The 27,613-nt window shown below is 35.2% G+C and overlaps 1 protein-coding gene across 1 annotated transcript in view; it reads left to right on the top strand.

Annotated features, from left to right (window-relative positions):
• LOC129255937 (ELKS/Rab6-interacting/CAST family member 1-like) overlaps nt 1-27,613 on the top strand; it is a 67,865-nt gene that overhangs the window by 24,874 nt on the left and 15,378 nt on the right. The window contains exons 2-9 of the mRNA XM_054894253.2: nt 1,772-2,203; nt 5,371-5,454; nt 6,244-6,411; nt 8,332-8,499; nt 12,155-12,217; nt 19,229-19,507; nt 21,372-21,512; nt 25,363-25,383. Coding sequence (XP_054750228.2) covers nt 1,772-2,203; nt 5,371-5,454; nt 6,244-6,411; nt 8,332-8,499; nt 12,155-12,217; nt 19,229-19,507; nt 21,372-21,512; nt 25,363-25,383 — 1,356 coding nt within the window. The remainder of the gene's footprint in view (nt 1-1,771; nt 2,204-5,370; nt 5,455-6,243; nt 6,412-8,331; nt 8,500-12,154; nt 12,218-19,228; nt 19,508-21,371; nt 21,513-25,362; nt 25,384-27,613) is intronic.

Below are 27,613 nucleotides of genomic sequence, written 5' to 3'. Positions count from 1 at the left end.
TTCTACAAGTTTCAGCTTTTTTCAGATCTGTTTATTTGTGACCACTCACACCCCTGGTGAGAGTGAGTGAGTGAATGAGTGAGAGTGAGTGAGTGAGTGTGAGAGTTATTATGTTCATTCATTCATCCATCCACTCATCCATTCATTTATCAGTTCTTCCATTTATTATTAATTCATTCATTTCAAAAGATGAGATGATAGAGGGTATGCAAGTTATCAGATGTAGAATATCTATCTATTGATTAAAAAGACAATTATTTCAAATAACAGGTGTTTTGAATTTAGTTGCAAGATATTACTTCAAGCCCTCATGCAATCAGGGGAAGAAAAAAAAAGACTGTTCTATGAAACTGCTCATTTTTCAATTTATTTACATTGTACCTATGTACAGTAAGAGACAGTATTATCAATATGTACAGTATAGTATCTGTGCCATACATACATGCATGTAATTATGAGATTAGTCTTTAAGTATGAACTTAAATACAGTACATTACTCATATAAAAAGAGAAATAGCCTGAGCAAGAAGTCATTAATAGTGTGTATTTCCTTATCCAACTGTCATTTGTATTAATTAGACGAGATTGTTTTGTGGAAGTGCCATGTTCTCTCCATAGACTGCTTTGACCAAATTGATTAAGAGTCTACATGGTATTTAAGAGACTAATGATGCTGTCTGATTTCCATAACAAATTACACAAGGCTCTCTCTCATTACTCTCAGTCATCCTATTGAATGGCAGCAGTGACAATGCCTGAAATGGTTTGATCCTCAAGGTTTTGAGTGAAAAATTTGAACTTTCATGATGTAGTGAAATGAATATTTAACTTGCTGTTCTATTTCACTGTGCAAAGGAAAATTATATCTGACACCAAGATATGTCTGTATATTAAATGTACATTCATTGAAAAAAAATTAAATGGGCGAAAAGAGGGTTATTGTTTATGTGAGTTATACAGGTAGTTTAATCAAATGCCTACACTTACATTACCAATAATTGTTAAGAAGATAAAGGTATTTATTTGTAAAAATTTATTTTACCATATTGATTTATATAAACAGAGAGGTAGTTTTTCTTAACAAACTTCAGTACTTGGAACTTCAAGGGGAAGTTTACACTGAAAAAAAATTGTTTTAAAAATAGCAGAAAAAATAATAAAAAATATTGATGAAGGTTTGAGGAAAAGCCATTAAAGATTAAGAAAGTTATAAGAATTTTAAGTTTTGGATTTGTGACGTCATAAACAAGCAGCTGCCCTGTAAGATATGTAATATAAATGCATAAATTTCAATTTTGTAATAGTTCCTGATGACTTATTTTTGTTTGGTTTTTAGGAGCGGGTGTGAAATGATTTGTCTATTGATATACTGAAGATACAATAAAAACCATTTGCATTTTTCTGAGAAAAATGCATTTCATTGTTTATTCACCATATGATATGTAGGAAAGCTGCTCGCATATGACGTCACAAATCAAATAATTGAAATTCTAATAACTTTTTTATTTTTTGATGGATTTTTATCAAACCTTTGGCAATATTTTTATTATTTTTCTGCTATTTTTACAACAAACTTTTTGTCAGTTTCCCCTTTGAACTTTGACATTTGCCCGATGAAGTTTCAAAGCTTTGTTCCTCAGAACATTGATGTTATATGTATATCCCAATGCTCTGAGAAAATCCCATCTACACAGGTGTTCACAGACTTGTAGGATATGTGTAGGTGACAAACTTTAAATTTCTTCTTTTCCATTCTGGTTACTTCATACAGCAATTCCTAAGGACGATAAGGGAGCTGAAGGGACAACTCCAGCATCGGGAACACAACCTGCGACACTCGCCCAACGGTGATGTCCCAAACGGGGGTTCCTCGCAGGGGACGGTGGCCCACCTGCAGCACGAGGTGGACGGTCTCAGGACAGAGCGGGACAGGGTCTCCAGGGAGGTGTTCCTTCTCCGCAAGACCCTGGAAGAGATGGAGCTGAGGATCGAGACCCAGAAGCAGACCTTGACGGCCAGGGACGAGAGCATCAAGAAACTGCTGGAGATGCTCCAGAGCAAAGGGTTAAACACCAAGAAGCTGGAAGGGGACCAGGAGGAGATGGACAGGATGCGATCCAAGGTGGTGGAAGCCGAGGCAAGGGTCATCAAACTCCAGAAGCTCATGGAGCAGCGGGATAAGGAGATGGGCGGTTACATGGAGGTAAGCTTGTCTGTGTTTGATGGAAGTTATGCTGACAGTATCTTTGATTGTTGTCATTTAAAGCTATAAGCTTTAATTGAGTATATATATATCAAATATATTGAAATTTTGAAATGATTGAATCAAATGTAATTGATTATACATGAATACTAAGGTAGATTGTTGTTGATTTCATAACTTAAAACAAAGGTTGACAGTAGAATCAACGATGTCTCAAAACCAGAAATATATGCTATTAGGTGGTGTCCAGGTTGAATGATAACGCTATCTGGTTGCGTTGAAGGCATTCATGTAATATGCAATCACCAATTTTAGTATATTATATACCTTCATGGGAAAGATACATTTTGTATGTATTTAGGTAAAATATGCTTATTTTGATAGCGTTTTTCTTATCCTCAAGCCATCTTCCAACCTGTTTCCCATTAAAAATGTCAAATACTCCCTCTCCAGGGGTATAGAATCTTCAGAAAATTATTTCCATTAGTAATTCAAACATGTGTGGCAGCACATGACAGAAAGCCGGTGGAAAAGCGCCTGAGCAATCTCTACCGTATGGAGTTTCAGTCGGCCTCGGGCATTGAGAAGAAATATAATGTGTCGTCTGTATAATTCAGTTATCACTCCCAGGATGCGCTAAAGCAAGCTGATTTTAAAGTACCCCATTGTGTGCATCTTTTATGAGAGGGAGTTATCAGATAACACATGGAGGTCTAGGATACAATAAGAGAGGTGGGGGTAAAGGCTTGGAGGGAGGCCACAAGAGGGTGGAGAAGGTAGAGATAAAAGGAAGATGATTTAGACAATGAAGAATATAATGCAACAATTGAGATCATAGGTAGAGGAAGGTATAGAATAGATAAGACGAGAGAGAGACAGACAGAGAGGCAGAGAGAGGATTGGGGTAGAGGTGCAGGAGAGAGGCAGACCTGGGCCCCGTCTTACGAAGAGTTGCGATTGATCTGATCAATCGTAACTATAGAAAGTCAGCAAAGTCAACATATAAAATGCATGTTTGTTTAAAAATTGTTCTAGGTATGAATGTATATCCATAAATTCATTGACAATTTGGTGTGTTCACATTTTGCTATTTTCCTGTAAACAAAATTATGATACTGATGGATCTCTTTGTAAGACGGGGCCCAGGGCCCCGTCTTACAAAGAGTTACAATCGATCCAATCAATCGTAACTCTATGGAAGTCCACCAGTGTCATAATTTTTTCTACATACAATTTTCAAAATGTCCTTTGTAAACAAAGGCGAACACACCAAATTGTCAAGAAAACAATGGATGTATGTAATTTACGTCATATCTAGAAAACATTGAATATTCATGCATTTTAGATGTTGACATTGCTGGCCGTCCATAGTAACGATTGATTGGATCAATCGTAGATCTTTGTAAGATGGGGCCCAGGGCACTGTGTTACAAAGAGTTATGATTGATCCGATCAATAATAACTCTATGGAAATCCATCAGTGTCATAATTTTTTTCTACAAAAAATTTGCACAATGTCCTTTGTAAACAAAGGAGAACACACCAAATTGTCAAGAAATCAATAAATTTATGGATATTCATTTATATCTAGAATTTTTTTGAACAAACATGCATTTCATATGTTGACTTTGCTGGCCATCCATAGTTGTGATTTGATCGGATTAATCGCAACTCTTTGTATTAAAGTAAGAATCAATGGAAGCGAGAATCAGACTGGTCAGCACATAAAGAGATAAAGAGAGAGAGAGAGAGATGAACAGACAGACTGACAGACAGATAGACAGACAGACTGACAGAAATGCAGGCAGAGACAGACAGACAGACAGTGAGGAAGTGGGAGGGGGTGCAGAGAAACAGAAACAATTATAGTGTACATCTAGAGTAGATATAAACCTGCCAGATGTACATGTAGGTGTGGGTTGAGACCCGACCGTATAGTATGTGCTTCAGTGCATGTGGAATTTATGAATCGAAGACAGGGAGCAATTAATTCAAGCTTCGTAAAGCTGTTGTGATTCCTGGAAGGTTGTCAGTGTAAAAATAGCCAACCACATGTACATGTATTGGGTACTCTAGTCATCTTGCTAACACTTAATATAACTAGCATATATGATATTGAGAATATATATTCTCAAGTTTTGTGATATCTTCTGTCAAGATTAAAAGCAATGATTTCATAAAATATTTTGGATCTTTTTTGTATACATGACAAACAGCTCATTCTAATTATATTCAATGTTTTTCACTCAAAATTTTTATTTTCAATCGAATTTTGATAAGAAAAATCTTTAATATTATCATTGAGAAGAATTCAAAATTATCATAAGCACTATCTATAGTTACAAGTGAATAATTCCAAATTCAAGGAGAAAGCTTACAGTTTTCTAAAAGGAATTGTGTGTACAAGCAGGGAAGTAGTATAAAGTATATGTATGTTTGTGTGTGCATTGAATACAAAATTATAGGATTCGTTGAATATATTTAGCAAAATCGTTTCTTGAATTCTTCACATAATAAATTGAATATTAAAAAAAAAGAATGAAAAACCCAACACAGTTACATCTACTGAAGATATGAAAGCAGTGTTATTTTTTGTGTGTCTTTCTGTGATATATGGACAAGTGAATGTTTTATCTTTGTAAAGGAGATCTATGTAGGAATGTCCTTATGCAGAGTTGTGCATACCACAATCCTTTCAATCATTTAGGGGTGATTATGAATTGTTATTGACCTTAAAGGTAAATTCCAGTTTTGGGAACGATCTCAAAATGACTTTTTACAGAATTTAATATAATGATCACCAAACTGTCTGTTTGTATGAATAAAAAATATGTGCCAAAGGATTCTGGAAGAAATTGTGTAATTGCTGAGAAATCAGCAAATTAGCACAGGATTTGTGTCAAGCGTCGGGCCGACATTCAAAGCAATAATAGTACACTGTCCCACGTGCGCTTATCTGTGTTGGTGATCTTCAGCGTGAACATTTTTCAGCGTAGATTTCAAGATTTCACAAAGTTTAGTTTATGTAACTGTACCAGATCTAGATCCTCAATGATATACTGACAATTAAGCCTGGTTTTACAGACTTTCTCATGAAATCAGTGTTTACTGCAACTACTGGCATTTCTCTTTAATGGACCTGTTTGTTTTCAATCAACCGTTTACAGGAAAATAGGGATGGTAATGTTGGATCAAGGTCAAATGGCACCGTGGGACAGACGGATGACAGCAGTACGAGATTAAAGATCAAGGTTTGCTTTCACATCAATTCACTTTCCATACATAATCAGTATTTTGTAATAGCAGTGCTACATGTCATGTAGAAAAGGGGACATGTGCTTGGAATCATGATGTATTTTAAAGGAAGATAGGGCTTTTACCAAGACGTTTCTATTTTCATGTTTTCCACAGGTAGTTTATCGAAAATTATATCGTAAAATCTAAGATCAATGTACATTGTATTCTTGAAAGATAAATTCCAATCATGACGTGGATAGACACAGCATTTTTTTAATTTTTTTAAAATAGAAATTACTATAAAAGGAAGGAGAAAACCACATGTCTACACGTATACCTGTTGACCTATATTATTTGAAATTGATTGCTATAGCTAACAATGGGTCTTGTCTTTTTTGCCTTCATTGTATGAATATTTTATTTTATTGTGTTATTTATCAAAATTGTTTCATTAAACAACAGTTGCATGGAGGCATGGTGGTGTTTTTTATTATACCTTGTCAATGATGCTCATTTACCTCCGGACTGCACCAAAACCGAAAATTGATTCTGAAGTATAATCTGTCTGGAGATTTGTGGAGAATATATGAAGAGTGATTTTAGGGGTAAAGTGCGGGATGCTGAACCAACGAAAATCAATTTTACTAAAATTGGACCAAATAGGTTGTTTGGTTCCTCCATTGAATCAAATTCCCCCCTAAATGTCAGAATAGTTTGATTTTCAATATTCCACTCGATTTTCTCGTCTATGCACATGTACTTTTAATGCACCTTTTTTTCTCGCTCTCCCTCTCGCAATGAAGCTTGACCAACTGAAAGGAAAGCTAAGCCTTAAGGTAGCCGAGTTGCAAGCCCTACAGACCAAGTTTGAGGCTATGAAGCATAAAGAGAGAGACCAACAGGCTCATATCAATCTCCTCAAAGAATCACTAGCTGCCAAAGAACAACACTCTAGCATCCTGCAAGCTGATGTAAGTATTTTGAGCAAAGATCACTCTCTCGAAAGAACCTGCCATATCTAGCTCGTATTGCTTTGATGAAAATTAGTCAAAATGTTACCACTTCGGAGAGTGGAATTAGAGTGAAGTTGGAGCGGAAAAAAAATATTTGAAATCATTTGAAGTGACATCATAGATTGTTTAACTCCAAGTTTACTCCTCGTCATTTCTCAAAAGTCAAACATATCAACACATGTTTTTAAAAGTAGGTCATATTGACACATGGAAAGGAATGTGACAACCTGTATTTCCAAAATTAAATCTAAAAAAAAAAAACCTTTTGTTTAAAGTGGAGGAGCCGTGGTGTAGTGGTTCTGACTCTCGCCTTGTAAACAGAGGGTCGTGTGTTCGAATCCCACCGCGGTCTGGCGTCCTTAGGCAAGGCGTTAATCTACACTTTGCCACTCTCGACCCATCTGCTAAATGGGTACCCGGTAGGATGTGAAAGTCATTGTAGCTTGTCCAGTACTGTGTGCGCCTCACCGGCGACTGACTGGAATACTCCCCAGGGAGTGGAGGATGTGCACACATTGTGTGCGGGAATGACTGATTGAATCCGATGACCGGGGTAATAATATATCTGTAAAGCGCTTAGACACGTCGTACCGATGTATTAAGCGCTATATAAAAAACGGATTATTATTATTATTATTATGAAACATTCTGTTTATATTAATACATTTGGCCCATTAAACCTTTCAGCTTCTTGTCAGTTTATGAAAGTGTCATTTTTTTCCTTCAAATTCATTGCCCGTAATTGGCCAATCCGTGCTTCATGTGGAATGTGATTCTTGTAAATTACAAACCTGTATGTGATGACATTTGCGTAGGGTTTTAGGGTTGTAATAGGTTTTATTCTAGCTTTAGGGTTAGGCTTAGGATAGGGTATAGTGTTAAAATCCAGGGTTGAAGTTGGTCATTCTATTAGTGTGTGATATTTACAATGCGGCAATTGTAGCCGGAGCAAATGTCAAGATTCAAGTTTTATTCATTCATATGAACATTTTACATTTTCAAACATCTATAACTCAATACAAACAATGATATATGATACAAATTTTCATAGATCGGCATCAAAAAAGTAAACATTGCTTTAAAATATGAAATGTATACATGATTATGTAACAATAGAAAAAAAAGGTACTAGAATAAAGTATTCTTGTAATTGGTTCTAAAGTAATGACAGAGAAAGAAAACGGGAGATGTGGATATGAGGGAGCCAAAAGTAAAAGCGAAGCTTGTTGGTTGAAGGCTCCTCTGAATATGCAGTGAGAGTCCCATAAAAATATCAATATGATGAGAAAAAGTAGGGTAGTAACTAAAAAGTAAACAAAAAACTAAACAGAAAAGGGGAAGACACTAATACATGAATAATGAGTCAAGTGTATTGGAACCTTGAACAGCATACAAATAATTATTTCTGAGCGTAATATAATAATAATGGAGACCAGTGGTGAATGGCATCGGAGAGCAGTCAGCAGAAGGGATGACAAGGGGAGTGGGGGATTCAAATAAAAGTAGGCACCACCCGGTAATAATGTAGAGGTGCTGTGGCTCACTCAGTGTATATGTCTCCAGACTTTGAACTACAAGGTCCGGGGTTCAAATCCCACTGCAGCACTCGCGTCCTTTGGCAAGGCATTTGCCACTCTCCACCTAGGTGTAGTAAATGGGTACCCGGTAGGAAGGAATTCCTTAAATGCTCGATGCGCCGATCAGGGTAGCCGTGCTAAAGCCGGGGTAATAGTATGCAGCTCTTAGAAACATTGACTATTAAGCGCTATATAAATGTTGCATATTATCATTATTATTAATAAACTCCCTTCCAATCATGTGTTATGGAACCATACCAGCAAACTGACTTTGTTTTATGTACGCACTTCTTGTATACAGGTGGATGCCCTAAGATTTCGGCTGGAAGACAAGGAGCACCAGCTGAGCAAGCAGGAGGTCGTGATGACATCCATAAACACTGATAAATCCAAGCAGTCTTCGGAGGCCGAAGAGCTACGAGAGATGAACGAACTTAAAGAACGGAGAATAGTCGCACTCCAACGAAAGGTATACAAGTTCTCACTAATCTTGAGATTGTTTTGGGATTATGGTATCCACATGGACAATCCTGAATTGTAGATCAGGCCGGTGTTATGATTAACATACTCAACCTTATATACATTAAAAAAATTGTAACTGGTCAGTGCGTAGTTTGCCGTCTTTACAAGATTAAATGATTCTGCCTTACATGTGCTGTAAAAATGTATTTTTACATTATCTACACTGTTGTGTTGGACTATGTCCAATTTAAATGTGAATCAACCAAAAATGGTAAACTTCTTGTTCATTTAAATATTTGTCCTTTTTTCAAAACTACAAGACGAAAATGTGGTCATTGTGATAAGTTTTTTTCGAATGTAGGTCGACAGTGCATTATATAAACGTTTAAACTATCCACAATAATATAGTGCATGAGACATTCACAAGATAAACCGTGTGTCGGACTATGGCCAATTTAAAAGTCACCATATCACATGAATCAACCAAAAATGGTTAACTTCTTGTTCACTGAAATATTGGTCCTTTTTTTTAACTACAAGATAAAAATATGGTCATTGTGATAGGTTTTTATGAATGTAGGTTGATGATGCATGATATAAACATTTGAACTATCCACAAGAATATAGTGCTTTTGACATTCACAAGATATTTTTAAGATACTTAAAGGTCAAGTCCACCCCAGAAAAATGATGATTTGAATAAATTGAGAAAAATCAAACTATCATAACGCTGAAAATTTCATTAAAATCGGATATAAAATAAGAAAGTTATGACATTTTAAATTTTTACTTATATTTTTTCACAAAACAGTGATATGCACAACTCAGTGACATGCAAATGAGACAGTCGATGATGTCCCTTACTCACTATTTCTTTTGTTTTTTATCGTTTGAATTATACAATATTTCAATTTTTACAGATTTGACAATAATGACCAAATTGGCTGAAACATATAGTATTAAACAATGCTAATTCCACACGTTCAGGAGGAATTAATCATTGTCTCACTTGACACTGAGGAGAAAATTAGAATATTTCATATAATAAAAATACAAAAGAAGTAGTGTGGGATGACATCATCAGTCTCCTCATTTGCATACCAACCTGGGTGTGCATATAACTGTTTTGTGAAATTAAGCGAAATTATAAAATGTCATAACTTTCTTGTTTTACATCTGACTTTGATGAAATTTTCAGTGTTATGCTTGTTGGATTTTTCTCTTTTTATTCAAATCAACTTTTTGTCGGGGTGGACTTGTCCTTTAAACAAGGGCTAATGAGCCAGGAGGAGTAAGTGCTAGATTTAGAATGCACATATCCACCATGCTCTACCCGTAGTAGAGTTGTATAGTAGAGCTGTGTGGTTGTTGTAGCTGTTGGCTCGGGAGATGGGAGGAAATGCATTTCTTATCCCCAACATTGAAATCTAATCCCAGCTAGGTGGAAAGAGTGTGAGACACACATACCGTGTAGAGTGGGATGATGAATCTTTTATGAATAACAAATCATGGAAGAACATGGAGAGGAAAATCCCCTTTAACTCGAGCATAGATTGATGTGTTGGTTCAGGCTTAAGCACCGTTCACACTTGAAAAAAACATTGTTTTGCAGGAAATTAAATTGTTGGTTTAAATGCTTAGAATTGAGATGAAACTGGCTACATGCATATTATGAAGGTTTATTGGTATGCTCGTTAATCCACTGAAATTACATGAATTCCTCTGTGCGCGTTTATTACATACCAGCATCTCGTTTATCGAAAGTAAGACACCATTTTTTTTCATGTCTTAATTCGAACAGATTTACATTAAACTGGTTTGGTGGCTTAATTAGTCCCCACTTCTGCTTTTGATTGTATCTGTTGATAGAGTATTAAACTGATTGTCGATTGCCTACAGATGTAGAGCGGCAAAGGAGCTGAAATTCAATCCTGTATAGCTGTTGTGTAGTATGCCTTTAATACTGGAAGGTTTGATCTGTAATAAAGATTAAACACAGCTTTATTAGTATGTTCAGTTTAGTAAATATTGTGTAGAGATGAAAATTTGTAGTCAGTTGTGCAAACTCTTTATAAAAAAAATAGCCATGCCTAAGAGAAATTGATAACATCAGTATTTTTTGCAAACTTGGTCTGATTCCACCAATGGTCAAAAAGTAATTGACCAACCTTTTATTTGAGTTACAAATCTTATATTTGGCCGGAATTCATATAAACCAATCTCAAGATATAGATATTATAAGGTCTTCATTTTCAAGACCTGAAAATTAAAAAAAGTATGTATTTTATGCTGTTTTTAAATTACTCTGACTTGGTTCATCTCTTTCTTCTAGAAATGTTTATTTGCTTCATCAATCTGATCTTATCACTAACACTACAAGAGATACAGAAATCTTATTGATTATTGCAGCCCCACGTGATTAAATCTATGTTTGCATTTGTCAGGAGCCGATTGGCTGTTATATAATAGGATGTGGCCACTTTATGTAGGTGTCCCATGTTTGCTTGACAGAAGTACTCTTCATCAGCTAAACTGATGGACTTCCATCAGTGTTGAATTAAGCTGAGGTTGTGGAGAGACACGCATGGTTAATGAGTGGGATTAGTCGATGACATATACATGCATGGCTTCCGAAATAGAAAACTAAAGAATTTGTTTTTCTTCATTTAATCATTAAAGGAAATATTTCCAAAGAAGCATGTAGAAGTCTCTTCTATAACATAATATCTGAAGTAAAAGTGGCCAAGTGAAATTAATATTTTCCTTTTTATAATCATAAGGTCTACTGTTAGTTGAAATAATTATTACAGTTTGATATATGTGTAGATGTACCTGTATTTTATGATGATGATTGGTAAACCAATAAAAATGCCTTAAATGCACATTTTACAATGCACTTTAACATTTAAAACTACAATATAATGCATCAAAATGAAATAAAGTGTAATATGTGTTTTGAGTCTTTTGCTAAATTTTATTTATTTTTCCTTATCAATATTTTAGCTATGTAGTATATGCCTAAAATCTTTTAATGTTCAAGTAAAATAGCTGATAGTGCATTATTGTCCTGTCAATTTAGAAAGTTTAAGACTTTTATTTCATCAATAGTACAAGAACTGAAACACATATGCACTTTCTTCTAAACAAAGATAAGTTTCAATTTCAAATGGATGATTAATTGTACAGATGGCTTTGTAAAGTGGTCATTAATCTAGGTACTTGAAGTGATCATGTCATTGTGCACTATATAAATGTTTTGATATCTCTTTGGATACTTATGAATTGCATGACATGTATCTGATTGGCAGTGTTCATGTACACATTCTCAATCTGAATTATTTTATTCACATAAACATGTATATTTCTTGTTTGATTTCCTTTCATATTATTTACATAATTCTATTTCAATTAAGTATAGATTTTTATATTTACCTTCCAGACATGTTATTGAATTCTGTTGTTACATTTGTATTTCCTTGAAATACATTTTTTCATTGATTTCATAAATGATTTTCATTCAGTGCAATATGTACTGAAATAACTCACCGCATATTATTTACATGAATGACTTTATTCTTTTATCTTCTATTATGATTTATTTCAGATTTTGTTCTATCATTTGAATTTTGTATTACTTTCTTTTTTCTTTTGACCATTCAAAGCACGCTGATTTGTCAAAAGGCATGGAGCTACAGGCGAGCAAATTAAAAATCCTACAAGTGAAGGTGACCGAGTTCCCACCCTCTCATTCCCTGTAAAGCCCCAGTCAAACCGACAAAGCCGACCTCAGACCGATAAAAGCTATTACATATACTTTCAATGGCAAATCATTGGTTGGTGTGGAGTCGGTTTCGTTGGTTTGACTGTATCATGAGGGTTGTTCATGATTCAATGTTCCTATGTTCATTGGTTTGGGTGTTTGTCATTCTATCAAACTCAGAACCTTTCTGTCTTGTGTTCACTTTCCTTGTTGGATACTCTGTTGATGAGATTATGTTGTGATGTGGAACTTTCATAAATTCAGGTGTCATTTCTGTAGAAGAGTTTTGTATATTTTAAACAAAAATGATTTTGTGGCACAAGATGTTTGTCATTCAATGTTCCTTTGTTCATTTGGTTTGGGCATTTGTCATTCTATCAAACTCAGAACCTTGCTGTAATCGTCTTCACTTTTCTTGTCGGGTATACTGTCAATGAGATTCTGTTGTGATATGGAACTTTCATAAATTCAGGAGTCATTTCCATGGAAATCAAAATGTTTTGTATGTTTTGGACAAAAATAATTTTGTATGTATCCTAAAGCTTTTGCAAACCAAAACCACATTGTGGAGATTTATTTATGTGTACCCTCCTTGGTAGAAGTTGTTGATTTCACAGGATGGGCCGTGCTATTGTTGTTCTTGTATTTTGTTGATACCACTGTCATCCTGGAATTTCCTTTGTAAAAAGTCAGACAGAGAGACACACATGCCATGAGATTGTAATTCATGTGAAGTTCATGTTTAGTCATTCCTCACCATTGTCTTCTTTCCAACCCTTCAACTTTGTTTTAGTTCCAAATGATGTCTTTTGGAGTAAAAAAACAAAAGTTAATGTCTGTTTAATACCTATTGTAGAGCATTTGAATGAAAATATCATTTATACATTCCATGAAGATTATGACTTTACACTGATTCATTTATTAATCTGGCTGAAAAATCTTATTTCAGCAATTGTTCATTTGTGTTTTGCAACGCATCTTGTCAGTAATTTTACATACAGATTTACTTTCAACCAATATACAAGGTGGGTGTTTCATGAAGCTGTTCGTAAGTTTAGAGGCTTTTAAGAACGACTGGTGAACCTTTCTTACACGTTGAATAATCACCAGTGAATATTTAATGGTGAATATCATTTACCACAAGAAAGGATCACCAGTCGTTCTTAAAGTCACTCTTAACTTACGAACAGCTTTATGAAATGCCCCTCAGGTTTTCTTAACATTTGGGTCCCATTTCATGAAATTTGTTATGATAACAAATTGCAATATTAGTTATAAGCTACTGAAATTATTCAATTTGATTGGCTGATTGTAAACTTGTTATAGAAATTGTGCATTCGTTGTTGTAACAAGTATTTTGAAACAGAACCCAGTACTCGTCAAAGCTTCATAGAATGCTCCATTAGATCTGTCATTAGGCCACACTGTATTTCCTCCTAAGCTTCATGTACATCAAAATCTCCATCTTTGCAACATTCCCCATATCTCACCATCGTCTACATGTATCTCTCATTTCTTGTTTAAATTGTTTTATTCATGATACAGAACTATTAGACAACATCTTGTATGTTTTGTAAAGTGATGGTAGTGTAAATACGTAATCAATGCCCACCACTCCACAATTGTGCTGGTACATGTCTAGCACTTTCAAGGATCATCAATTTTATTTCATCGTAAGGACAAACATGTGATCACTTTATGATATGGAAGTAGTTGCAGCTTTCAACAGACACGCTCTTGCCAGGGAAATGCCTTTATAGCTTTTATTGCGTACACACTTTCGTTTAAGGAAAAAAAATTAAGTGTTTATTTATTGAGTGGTTTTTGGATTGCGTGAAGGGTAAGTAGCATCTGTCAATCTGTACCTCAGGTAGCACCCGCATAGAATCAAGAACCAAGCTATTATTATCCAAAATGTAAAGTTCCCTGCTTTTACAGCATGGGTATTTACGTTTAAAAGAAAAAGAGAGAGAAATGTACATTTATTTGAGTGGCTTTGGATTGGTATGGTAGTTTATAAAATATTGCAAGAAGGAAAAGTAGCATCTGTTACTGTACCACAGGTAGCACTGACATGGAATCGAGAAGGAAACTGTCATTCATGATTGGGGGGGGGGTAATCTGTTGTGTCACCCCCTCCACTCAAATACTGTTATGTCCCCATGTATGCCTGTGACTGGTTGTTTGTTCCTAAATTCATTATATGAAATGCACATTTTCTGAATAGTATTGTTCAACTGTCTAGGGTTGGAAACCAAATTATTCGTACATTGACCAATAAAAGAATCTTGAATCTTGAGTAATTGTTAAGAAAGATGGTAAATTCTGACAATGGTTGTTTTTATGCAATTTCTCAGTCAAATTCAAGATTTCCAAATAGTCGATGTCAGTTATTTGCGCAGTCATATTTTGGAAGAGGGGGGAAGAATTACATTATATACTGCATATAAACAACACTTGAATGATTTATAAATAATTAATTGCTCTGTTATGCATCTATTTCCTTTTCACAAAATCACAAATACATATTTTGATAGGATTGTATTTCAAACTTATGTCTAGATAGGATCGTGTTTGACAAACAAGAAAACATAGTCTTAATTTGGTTTCTGATGCTTACTTTACAAGGAAGTCTAACCAACCTGTTTGTTCTAATAAACAAAGAAACAACAAGGAGTAGGTCAGTGCTAGTAAGAATAACAGAAAATAAATTGGAATGGAAATATATTTCAATTTTGGAGAAGTACTTGAAGTAAAATTAGAGAGTTATACCTGAAAGCTTGCTATTATTTTTGGGAATTACATAATTGAAGTCATACTTATTGATCAAATTGTTTCATCAACATCAATCTTAAAGGGAAATCCACCCTAAATGTCAAGTTGGCAAAATATATCAAAATGAAAAATGGGGAAAATAACAACCACCTTACCTTTTCTCGGATTAAAAAAAACATGTTAAATATCATATTTTTCTCCTTTTCTTTTTATTTTAACTAATTTGACATCGTGGTGGGTTTCCCCTTTGAATAGCCCTGCTCTGGAGGTTGAATACAAATGTAGGATGGTCTAATAATCAATCAAATCATACATATGAGTACCAAGTGAAACGGTATCTGCCCTGATGATTGTGGGCAATGGGGCCACGTTGCAGGTGGGCATGATAAGAAGGCATCATAAATAGCACTATGCGATGCGGTATTCTGTGCTAATAAGCATGGAGCGTGGAATCCCCCTCAAAGAGTGCATCACATTGGGTTCATTTAATAGCTATGCATACTGGAAGATAAAATTTGTCTTTGTATATGGAATGAGACTTAGATTTGTATTCTATATCCTCAAATGTCATGTATTTAATGAAATTCATACATTGGTTTGTGAGACGGCAGTGATGGGATTTGTTTCTTTATCTTATGTTGTGAGAAGCCTGTCTATATAAAAAAAAATAGAATTCAATCAGTATGATATAGTGATATTCAAGAAATAAGCCCCTGATTTCATTAACATTTGAATCTGAAGATAAGGAGGTAAATCCAAGATATATAAGTTTAACGAAGTCTGCAGAGTACTAACGTATTTGAATATTGTCATGAAAACATCATCATATCTTCTCTTTTACTTTTTTTTTATATGAATTCTTCTGTTAAATATGGGTCTTCTTATTTTGATAAAAACTTATCTTATGGGAGTACAAGTTGATAATCTTTAAAAAAAATGGGCCTTTGATTTTGTCATTAGGGCATTTTCACGGTAACTGACATTACACAGCACAATGTTTTCACACCTTTCATTGTGTGTATCTCTAAAACAACAAATGATGGGAGTTTGCTTTTGATAGAGTTGATAAAGTGAACCTTGCTGTATACTCTGATACTAAGTTTTCCTATGTAACCACATTTTTTTACGCATCAGCAAGCAAAAATGTGTCGGTAACTGACATTACGCAAAAGGACATGCAATTTCAGGGTGTTCATTAAAATTGAAATATCTCATGTCCCTGAGTAGATAGAGTAATAATTTGAATATGTAAATATACCTCCATTACTAGGTTAAGATGTGTCAAAATATTAAACAATTCGTTTTTGTCTTTTGGGGGCTATGATAATTTTTCCACAACCATGCTGGTAACTGACATTACACTTAATTTGCCATAGAGATAACACATGGAAGTCAAATGTGTGGAATCATTGCATTGTATCTTCTGTGCAGGGCTTCACATTAAAGTGAGCTTGATGTGGAAGTATGCCAGAGTTTCTAGGAACATTTCAATGAAAAAACTTTTTCTTAATTCCTTTGATTTGAACATTTTTATCATTACTTGTCGGTAACTGACAATACACATTAACATTTACCAGTGCTATATGATTTTCAAAGGCATCATTTTCTTGGTACTTATATGTAAGGCTTTTTAAAATCATAAAAGTTTCGTAATACTTCACATTTTTAATTATCAAAAGATAAGAAATGTATGTTTTACTTACTCGGGGGGGGGGGGGGTCATAGCAGCTACATGTTTTCCTATAGTAATTTAATATTGCATTGATTGTACACATGGATTTTTTTCTGACTATACACCCATAATATATTCATCAGTTTTATATTGACTTTTTAAACCTTTTCCTTCTCCAACCTCCCCCTACCCTCAAAAAAGGCAAAATGAATAAGGGTCTCCTCCCCTAGGCTACACGTACCCCTCCCCTGAATCTCATGCAGCCATGTAGTTTTATTGATTTCTATTCTGGTCAGTGCAAGCAATGCTTGTTCATATCTGTCGGATTTCAATTCTCTTCATAATTTGTTCAATCATTTTCTTTGCTAATTTCTTTTTTAAGCTGTCAACAAAAATTAAACTCCAGCTTCTAAACTGAAACTGAACTATTTGTAAATTAGAAAAAAAAAAAAGTTTTAGTAGATCCATGCAACATTGATCAGAACTGTCAAATTTCACTTTTCATCTATACTTGTAAACCAAAAACAAAATTGTATCACACATCCACACTACTACCAGGTATAAAAACTAGGAATTTACTTTTAGCGAGGCAATGCTCACAAGAATCCTAGAAACTAAAAAAAGGGACCCTGGAAATCCCCTTCATCACAATGTTAAGCTTAAAAAATGTTGCAGATTTAGGCAATAGGTTGGGAAAAGTACCCCCTACCCCCCCCCAAAAAAAAAAAAAAACAAACAAAAAATTGTCTGATACAAACAATTAGGTACTTGGTAAGTGCATGTACAAAACAATTTCATAGTAATTTTTTTTTGCATGATGGGAATGCAACCTCCTTCATAATTTCATATAGTATTCCTTGTGAACTATACCTTTTAAAAGTCAATAGCAAGCTCCTTCTGGTGTGACTTTTAAAGTGAAAGACTTAAAAAACAAGTATACAATATTTCTTCACCATAAAATTGACCACATATTTGCATTTCAATATTGGTAACCAACGTTTTATCATGGTAACTGACATTACATCTCGGTAACTGACATTACATTTTCCACTTGGTAACTGACATTACATATATTTAATGGTACCCTATGGCTTCATTGTTAATTGGTAATCTTTAATTTTGGTGTAGAAGGGAGGGGTGTTACCTAGAGAGGAAATCTACCAAGTTTCATATAATATATCCTCTTTTCCAGGAAATGAGAAAAAAAAGTTCATGTTTTTGGTAACTGACATTACATACCATATCACATACTTCATCAATGTCTTTTTATCAGATGAATGAATTACTGGTGTTTCTTTCTGTGGGATTTTAAAAAGTGGTATAATAGCAAGCTAAATCACAGGCGAAAACATCATGATCAAACCTGTTCTTTAAAAATCTGTCAAAACAAAATATGTATCAATATACTATTTTCAACACTAATTTGTATCCATACTTTGGCAGCCATTTTGAAATAAAAAATGGCTGCCAGAGTCGAAATTTTTTTTTGTCTCACAAACTTCAGGTCTTGTTTTATTAAAAAACATAAAGCATTTGACATGAATATCAACTTGATTTTTTCGCCTCTGTGTCCATCTGTGGTGAAAATGCCCATTAGGTAAAACTTTGATTTTTCAAAAGTTGACAGTTTTTCTGGCCAGTTTTAACCTTGAATGTTATGTTTTCCTGTTCAATTCTAAGTATTACTGGTCAGATCACTGATCAGCTGTTTTCTTTCAATGATAATATTTTGGGTTGTCTACTTTTCTTCCCGATTCTTTTACACACACAAAAACATGTTTACATGTCTGATGAACAATGAGCAGTAGCACATACACTCTCTAGCCTGTATTGATGAAAGTCCAATCGTGAAAAGCATTTGATTTGTAATTGTATCTTGTTTATTTCATACTTCCTAATTGGCAATGTCACATGATCCTTGTTTATGTGTAGCAGTGTACATGCCCCTTGTGACTACTCGAGTAACTATTCCCATTTTCATCTTGGCAAATTGGTAATTTGTTAAATCCTTGTGCTCTGTAAAATTTCATCCATTCAGTATTTTTGTGAGTTTGAATCTGGTCATTGTATTGTTTCTGTCTGTTTCTGAATAACTACATCTTTAGTTTACCTTATGCCCCTTTGCTTTAGGACTCTAAAATAAAAATGAAAATCGTTGAAGAATTTGGGTAATTAAACTTCGAGCAAACATCTGAGGTCATGAATGAAATAATGATTTATTTTATGAAATCTGGAAAAGAAAATCAGTCTGCAATCGATGCACTTTTAATTGATGGCTTTTAATGTTCTGTAGATTTTGAGACTTTGAGGGTGCTCTGTAACTGCTTCTCATCTAGTTGTGATTGTGTTGTTGAGTTAGAAAACGTGGTAGTGCAACCATTGAAGACGACTATGTAGCTAGAGCAGGCCATACAGTATTACTTGGTGTACTTTATCATTATCGACCCTGTTACAGGCTTGACTTTAATGTATTTGAATGTATATGTATAAATAATACTAATTACCTTCTTGACATTTATCTTTCCTTAGAACGAAAGCCTTCAAGAGCAGCTGAAAGAGAGAGACAGCCAGGCGGTGTCACTCCGCGATCGTCTCACCACTCTCCAGGCCGACCAGAGCAGCTCCGACAGTGCCGTGTCCAGTCTGGAGGACGCCCTCATTGACAAGGACCGTACCATTGAGAAGTTGAGGGCCGAGAAGGAGCAGGAGATCAAAGACAAGGAAGAAGCGGTCGGGAGATTGGCTAAGCAGATCGAGGATCTCAAGATGCAGGTTGGAGAGCTTCAGAAGAGCATCTCGGAGAAGGAGGTAGAGTAAAGCTTAGGGGGGCTCAGGGATGAGGGATGGAAAGTTGAAGATTGAAAGACTGTATTAGAAGCAGCAGGGGCATCCCTAAGATAAAGTTTGAAGAACCACTGAAGAGGATTTAGAGAAGGGTTCAGGGCTGTAAGAGAATAAATAGTGTAGGGTTCAAGGTTGGGTAATTGGAAGCAGAAGATTTGAGGATAACAAAGAATCAACCGGGAGATTGGTAAAGCAGATCAAGGAGCTCAAGAGGCAAGTTAAAGAGCTTCAGAAGAGTGTCACGGAGAATGAGGTAGGGTAAAGCTTCGGGTGCTCAGGGATGAGGGATGGGAAGATGAAGATTAAGACTATATTAGAAGCAGAAGGGGAATCCCTAAGACAAATAGAGGATCTAAACATTGAGTGTGAAGAACTCCTGAAGAGGGAAGATGAAGATTGAAGACTGTATTAGAAGCAGCAGGGGCATCCCTAAGACAAATTGAGGATTTAAATATTGAGTTTGAAGAAATCTTGGAGAGGATTTAGAGAAGGGTTCAGGGCTGTAAGAGAATAAATAGTGTAGGGTTCAGGGTTGGGTAATTGGAAGGAGAAGATTGTAGGATAACATAGAAGCAACCGGGAGATTGGTAAAGCAGATCAAGGAGCACAAGATGCAAGTTAGTAGAGTGTCTCGGAGAAGGAGGTAGAGTGAAGTTAAGGTGGACAGGGATTGATATGTGGAGGGATCAGGGGCAAGGGATGGGAAAAGAAGATTACAAGACTATGAGAAGGAACTAGGAAAGCTTAAAATAATTTGAGGGTCTAAAATGGAGGATTAAGAACTCCTGAAGATTAGGAACTCTACGATGTACGGAGGGTTCGAGAACACAGTAAATCTATTGAAAAGGCCTGTCAATGACATGAAACAGGTGGGAGGTCTTTGTCCTAAGTTTCAGAGCTGACGAAAAATTGCAAATGTGTCCAGAGTCAAGGACAAATTTTGCTGTTTTTATTCACCAATTTTCAACTATGACGTGGCTGTTATTTGTCATGAAGGGTATTTGACAATAGATTTTCTATGTTGTTGAACCCTTCATACATCACGGAGCAAAAACTCCCTAGTGTTTTAGAGAAGGGCTTTAGACAAGGGAAAAAACGATGAAGCAACCAGGGGAGCATTTCATCAACATTTGTGTCCAACTAGTTGTCAGATCTGACAACTTTCCTTGATTCTGATTGGCTGAGAAGCACTGTTTCTATGGTAACTGTCGGATAAAACGGAACTTGTCAGATAAAACGTATGACAAGTCCTTTCATGAAACGCTCCCCAGGAGATTGGCAAGCGGATTGAGGAGCTCAAGATGTTGAAAAAACTTCACTCTGTTGAAAAAAAACTTCAGAAGAATGTTTCAGTGAGGGAGGTAGAGTAAGAGTGTAGGAAGATGGGTAATATGAGGTGCTGGTTCAGGGGTGAGTGGTAGGAAGAAGATGATTAAAACACTACAAGAAACAACTGGGAGAGCCCTAAAAAATAACGATAAAGAACTGAAGAGTGTTTAAGAGGAGGAGGTAGAGTATAGTTTAGGTTGATAGGAAATAAGGGGTATGGGATTCAGGAGTAACAACCATTTCAGTATAAAAAAAATGCAGTTTGAAGAAAAAAAAGGTGGAATCAAAATCATTCAGTGGTGGGACAGATGAACTTCCCTTTTCTTTTACCATGCCGCATTGATATATCACAAGATTTCCCTTTTTTGTTGAAAATCATAAACATATGAAACTTCTAAGATCTCACCGAATTAAGACTCCAACATTTCATCAATGATGTACACCTCACTTTTAAAGGTCAGAGCTTACAAATTTCAATGATGGATACATTTTTCTACAGGCTTCTTTCCTGGATCTGAAGGAACATGCCTCTACGGTAGCGTCGGGAGCTCTGAAGAAGGACTCCAGGATCACGACACTTGAGATACAACTTGCTCAGAAGACGGAGGAACTCATCCAAGCTGAAAGTGAACTCAAGAAAGTGAGTGTATCAGTAGTGTAGCCCACACGTAAGGTGCTTCATCTGCCTTGGGATCCTTGTGGTTCTGAAGGGGCAAAAGCTTGTGGATGAACAAAATTCCATACACTGCATCTCTTTACTGTTTTATGGGGATGTAGTTAATTCAAATCGATCCCCAACGATATACAGATAGTTGGCCATCTCGTACTTCATCTTTTTCAAATATAGATACATTCTCTGTACGAGTGCATGTCATCTATAAACTGATTTTGCTTGGTGCTTTTTAAATTGGGAATTATGGTGTCATGAACTTTCCATCTAGTTGGCTTTCCATCTGTTGAGATCGATTCGAATATATTGCGAAAGAGGGAAGTCACATGCATCTTTTGTATGGTAAAAAAATCAATGAAATTTCATTTTCTCAGAAAATTTAAAATGGCTTTAATTGTACCTTCAGTATATCAATACACAAATCATTTCACACGCGCTCCTAAAAATGAACTAAAAATGAGTCATCATGAAACATTGAAAAGTTAAAATTTATGCATTTTATATTACATAACATATGGGCAGCTGCTCAATTATGACGTCTCAAATCAAAAACTTGGAATTCTAATAACTGTCTTAATATTTAATGGATTTTCATCAAACCTTCACCAATATTTTTACAACAAACTTTTTTCAGGGTGAACATCCCCTTTAAGATAAGGTCTGTTCTTCATCGAATAGCCTTCCTGAAGAATTTGATTAGTGGAGACTAATCACTTATAAGCTAAATTTAAGAAATTTCTCAGAATTCCTATATTTTTAAGTGATTGGTTTACAGATCCCAGTATTTCAATTATTTTCATCGCTATTATTATTCCACATATCATCATGATTCATGAATCAAATCAAATAACATTTAATAAACTCATAGTCTGAGTGAGCAATGATTTTTAGAGAAGGTTTTTAGAATCTAGGTGAATAGTTATCCCATCATCATTGCAAATTTTCTTATTGAGCCAAGAGTACATAATTAACACAAGCTGAAAATCCAGCAATACTGAAAATCAGAGAAAGTTGTCAACAAGAATAAGTACATGTGGGCATACCTACTAAAAGAATGCCCTGCTTGTCTTGTTAAATAACGGAGAAATACTAAATTTCTTTCAGAATAATTTAGCTCTTAAATCTGTTGTATCCTTAGAAACACATTGGCGGGAATTAAAGGTGGTTTTTAGAACCACCGGTTGAACCCATGGATTATGCAGATTTTCTGTATAAATTAACCTTATTTACCGCGTATATTATACAAATATACCAGGCTTTGAGTAAGTATAGCGGGAATTATTCATCCGAGGTTGGACTGGCGTTACTATTTTTCCCGAGGGGCGAAGCCTCCCGAGGGAAAAATAGTGATTTTGCCAGTACAGCCGAGGATGAATAATTCCCTCGATACTTTTGAAATAAAGGCCTGGTATATTTGTGTTATATCCTACTTTAATAAGTTAGAGTAATAGATCTTGATGATCTAGATCTTGTACTCTTAGTTCATCCTTTTTTTAATCTGAACCAAACCAGCTGCGCTGACTGACCTACTTTTCCTGAAGCGCTTAGCTACGCGCTCAGTGCGCGTAACGTGTATTAGTGCTTGCGCCATCATGATCTGTGACGTCAATGATGGAATAGTCGACTATTCCATCATTGACGTCACGGAATAGCACATTTTCTTCGGTGGGCGTTTTCATTTTCGACATAATCGCAAAATAGTGAGAATATGTTTGGTCACATGATGCTATTTAAACCAATCAGCATACAGGATTTAATTTATGTAGGATATAACATAAAATATCCAATGCTGATGTGCTCTTTTGTCACAGTGTGCCAAATTGATGCCTGTTACCATGGTTAAGTATGCTATTTTATTCATGAGTCCACTGTTTGAAGAGTGGACTCATTGATTCAAAACAGTGGACTCATGAATAAAATAGCATGGATAACCACGGCAACAGGCATCAATGTGCTGCACTGTGACAAAGGCGCGCAACAGCATTGAACTTTTTTTTAAATATACACGGTATATAAGCGTAATTTATACTGGAAATCTGCATAAACTATGGGTTCAACCGATGGTTTTAAAAAACCACCTTTGTGAATTCGGGCTGGCATGGGGTTCAATTTGTGGCCATTTCATTATTTGACTATCTTTGATTATAGAAATATCTTGCCTGTTCTTCCCTGAAGCTGATTAGTATTTCCCCCTCTTTTGTAGGGCTTTATAAAGCAGTTCTGCCTTTTCACCCTTGGTCATTAACAAAAAAAATAGTTCTCCCTAAAATTTGCATGTGCAGTAGGTTAGGTTTTAAAAAAAAAAGACAAAAGTAGTTTGCGAGGTTATTTTGGATCTTTGTGAACAGAATATTGTGATGAGGGATGTTGTGTTATTCAGTAGTCTATGTAAATATATGTATTAGAAATTGATTTATTGTGTGATATTTATTGTGACTATTATTCCAAAGTTGACATTTGTATGGACGATATCAAACCCCTCCTCATCCCCCTTAGAAGAATGTGATGCAATGCTTGATTAAACTGTTGTTTGAATGATGGTGATGGTTGGTAATGCCTTTTTTATACTTGATGCATGGAAGAGACAAAGGGTCTTTAGAAAAAACAAGAAACAAGATATCATTAAGGTGATTAAAAAACAACAACAACAACTCTGTATTGAGGTAGATGACAGAGAATTATAGTCAGTCAGATAGATTCTTGGATCAAAAGAGATTCAACTAAGATCGACTCACCTGTAGGCCTACACCTATGTGTTTTAATGGAGGGTGTATCATTTTTTATATTGAAAGAAAAGTATTGTACACTTCAGTTTACCATGACAACCCGTTTTCTCTTTGAAAGAGGTGCCTTCTACAGCTGTGCACTCGTGATGATAGTGATGACAAAAGGTCCTGTCACAATCTGCTATCTAATGGCTCTGTTTTGTACTTTTCCATTGACGGGTGGGTACCAGGCACGACCAAAAAAAACACGTAAAAAGGATCTCTTTTTCAAGATTGGGCACGTTACGTACGTAACGTACTAAGGGTGTCAAAACACTAAGATACTGAAAAAAGGATATATATTTTCAAGAGGAAATCTACGTGTTTATTTAAATTTGGAAGGGTATAAGAAAAGACTGAAATGCTTTTATATAAAGGATGTACTTTTTGCCCCAGCACTACATGTTTAGAGTCCGATTTTGAGCAAGGTGTGGGAGGTGGGGCAGTACTAAACTCAATGTAAGTAAAGGTAAAACCGATGTCCGTGATCCCGGTGATCACGTCTGTGACATAACAATTAAAATATCACTACTTGTTTAGGGGGTCAATTCAGGGAATACTCTTCAAGGGTACCATTTTGTTTCCAATACTTGTTAAGGGTAGGGTTTCACATGCCAATATTTGTTAAGGGGTGCATTTTCAGAATATAGAAATACTTTTTAGGGTGCTTTTCGAAACCCCATGGTTGCGCCTGGTATCCACTCATCAATGGAAGTTCCACCCCCCCCCCCACGGGCTCAAAGTTGGAAAATTTGAACATGCTCAAATTTTAAAATGGCTCGCGTCTTCTGTTGACATCTAGATCCATCTACAAACCAGGTGGAGAATAAGTCTAAAATGTCAAACGAATATACATGAAACATAAATATGGTGGAATGTGACTGAGCCTGTAAGAATGACAAATATTGTGCTATAAACTAAACTCTGGTGGTGTGGTGTGGTATGGTGTGTGATTAAGTTGTGAATAGGGTGCCGAGTTTGATCCCCTCTTTATCCCTGTTTGGATCCTTTCATTTTTCACCCTATATAATCCCATTCTCTCCATGCTAACTCAGACGCATCGTAGACTCCAGACGGTAAGTATTCATGATGCATGTGTGCATGGTATCCATCTCATCTTCACAATCTTTATCATGTATTCCTCCTCCATTTCAAAGTATTAACATTATGACCCTCTTGAATAGTATAAGGAATATTCACAAACACTTAACAAGATGGCTACTGATTTTGTTTTTTTGCCCCGTATATGACTTAAAAATTTGGATGCATCTGAGTATTAAGATCATTCTGACTATATAGAAAAAGTCAAATGCTATAAGATGACTACTGATATTTTTTCCCCATATATGACTTAGGAATTTGGATGCATCTGAGAATAAAGATCATTATGACTATAATATAGAAAGAGTCAAATGCTATAATGGTAACTAAAACTCTAGTAATAATAAACTGATCCGTCATTGAAAGTACCAGTATATATTTCACATGTGACATCACTTGTTTTGTGTTTATAGCATAGCTTGTTCTCATTTCAATTTTAGGGTCAAAGCCTTGTACCGAGAGATCATTCTTTTTGCCATATTTATCAGAATATGTAAAATAGAATAGCACCCAGATGTGCTTTCATTTTTGCTAGGTATCCACTTTTAAACCAAGTGAAAGGAAACACTGATATTTCATGATGTTGAGGGCCAGGCTTTGATCAGATTTTAATCTATAGCTGTCAAATCAAATATATTAATGGTACTCCTTCATGATCACAAAAGCTGTACAGTGTATGTATTCAAATTAATTGTTTTCAAATTGATTAATTTGTATAAAGAAATCAATGTTGATTTTGGGGGATGAAGTTAAGAACTCATGTTTGGTCATGGTCTCAAAAAGTATTAGAATAATGATTTCAAGTGGAAAACATAGAAGTATAAGAATTTTTTTTAATTTTAAAAGTAAGGAGTCAATGCAATAGCATATCTGAACTAAAATAACCTAATATTATATATACAATCTGATCGTCATATCTTTGTCTCATACACTATTTATAAAGACCATTTTTTTAGTAAAAAAAATCTTTCCCCAAGATGTATTTGTATTTGTATGTGAATCTTGCATGAAGCCTTTAGATGTCTGACACCCCTTCTCTATCCCAGATACTTGTAACGCTAATGTGCTTTGTCCATTGAGATTTTCATATTTCTTTCTCAGCAAAAAAGTATCGCCAATGCATAAAGAATAGCTTGAAATTACAAATCAAACGCTTGATTTATTCTGCTTATATTCATAATATGTATTATGCCTCTTTGAATGAGCTATGAACCAACCAATTTGCATCCTTTGAAAAGAAGCTGAAATACCTCACAAAGTCTGATTTAGTGTATGAATGCTGCTTGCATGGTTCAGTACCATACTACACTTGATATACTATTGAATGAAAAAGCAAGTGATGTTTGCTTTTCCTTTGCCTTCATCATATCACAGTGGTTGATGTTTAATAAATATCATCCTCATGGCTTTCCATACAGAGGGTTTACTCTTGCTTCGTAAACGACTTCATTCAGTGGATGTTTGTTTTAGTAATCAATAATAGTGATAGATCAATCAGTAATGTCAACACAGGTACTTAGACTAATTAAAAACATCAACAGTACTTTCACCAATCATGATACAATGTATGGGGAACAGTTGATTGAGCATTACGTTTTGTCATATTTTAAATTGGCATTATAAATGATAATTTTAATAGTCTGATAGTTCCAATATTGGTAAAAGTTAAGCTAAAAGGAATTTAAAAAAAATCTGAGTGACTTGTTAGCTCGGACGAGTCCTTGTTTGAATTTTTCTAAAAAATTGTGATTTATTTTTTTTATCGTTTATTTCAGAGAAGGCATCTTTATATTTAGTATGGAAATGATATCCAGCTTTAGATAATGCTCACTTTATCTTGTGAATAAAGTTGTTGTAAACAGGCCATATGAAATGAATGATTGTTATGGATTCTTTGAATATCTGGTGATTTGCATTCCGTTTTTAGATGATATACAACTGTTTTAGTTTTAGAGACATTACCGGTACATCCCTATCCACAGGAAGGGCAAAGCTGAAATCAGCTCAAAATGCTTTACTTTTCAGAGGCGACAAGAGTTTTGAACAACCAAGGGATTAAATGCACCTTCCTGAAAATCGGGGAATTCATTGCGTTCTGATCCACAGATCTAACAAAAGCTACAATGTAGGTTTTGCATGTGTCTCCATTTATATTTCTGAACTATATAAGTATTCAATCGAAATGTCCGTTCCTATCAGGAATTG

Source organism: Lytechinus pictus, chromosome 3, assembly GCF_037042905.1.
Source record: "Lytechinus pictus isolate F3 Inbred chromosome 3, Lp3.0, whole genome shotgun sequence".
Lineage (NCBI taxonomy): Eukaryota > Metazoa > Echinodermata > Echinoidea > Temnopleuroida > Toxopneustidae > Lytechinus > Lytechinus pictus.
Note: the sequence above shows the minus strand (reverse complement) of the source record. Positions and strands in the feature narration are given on the sequence as shown.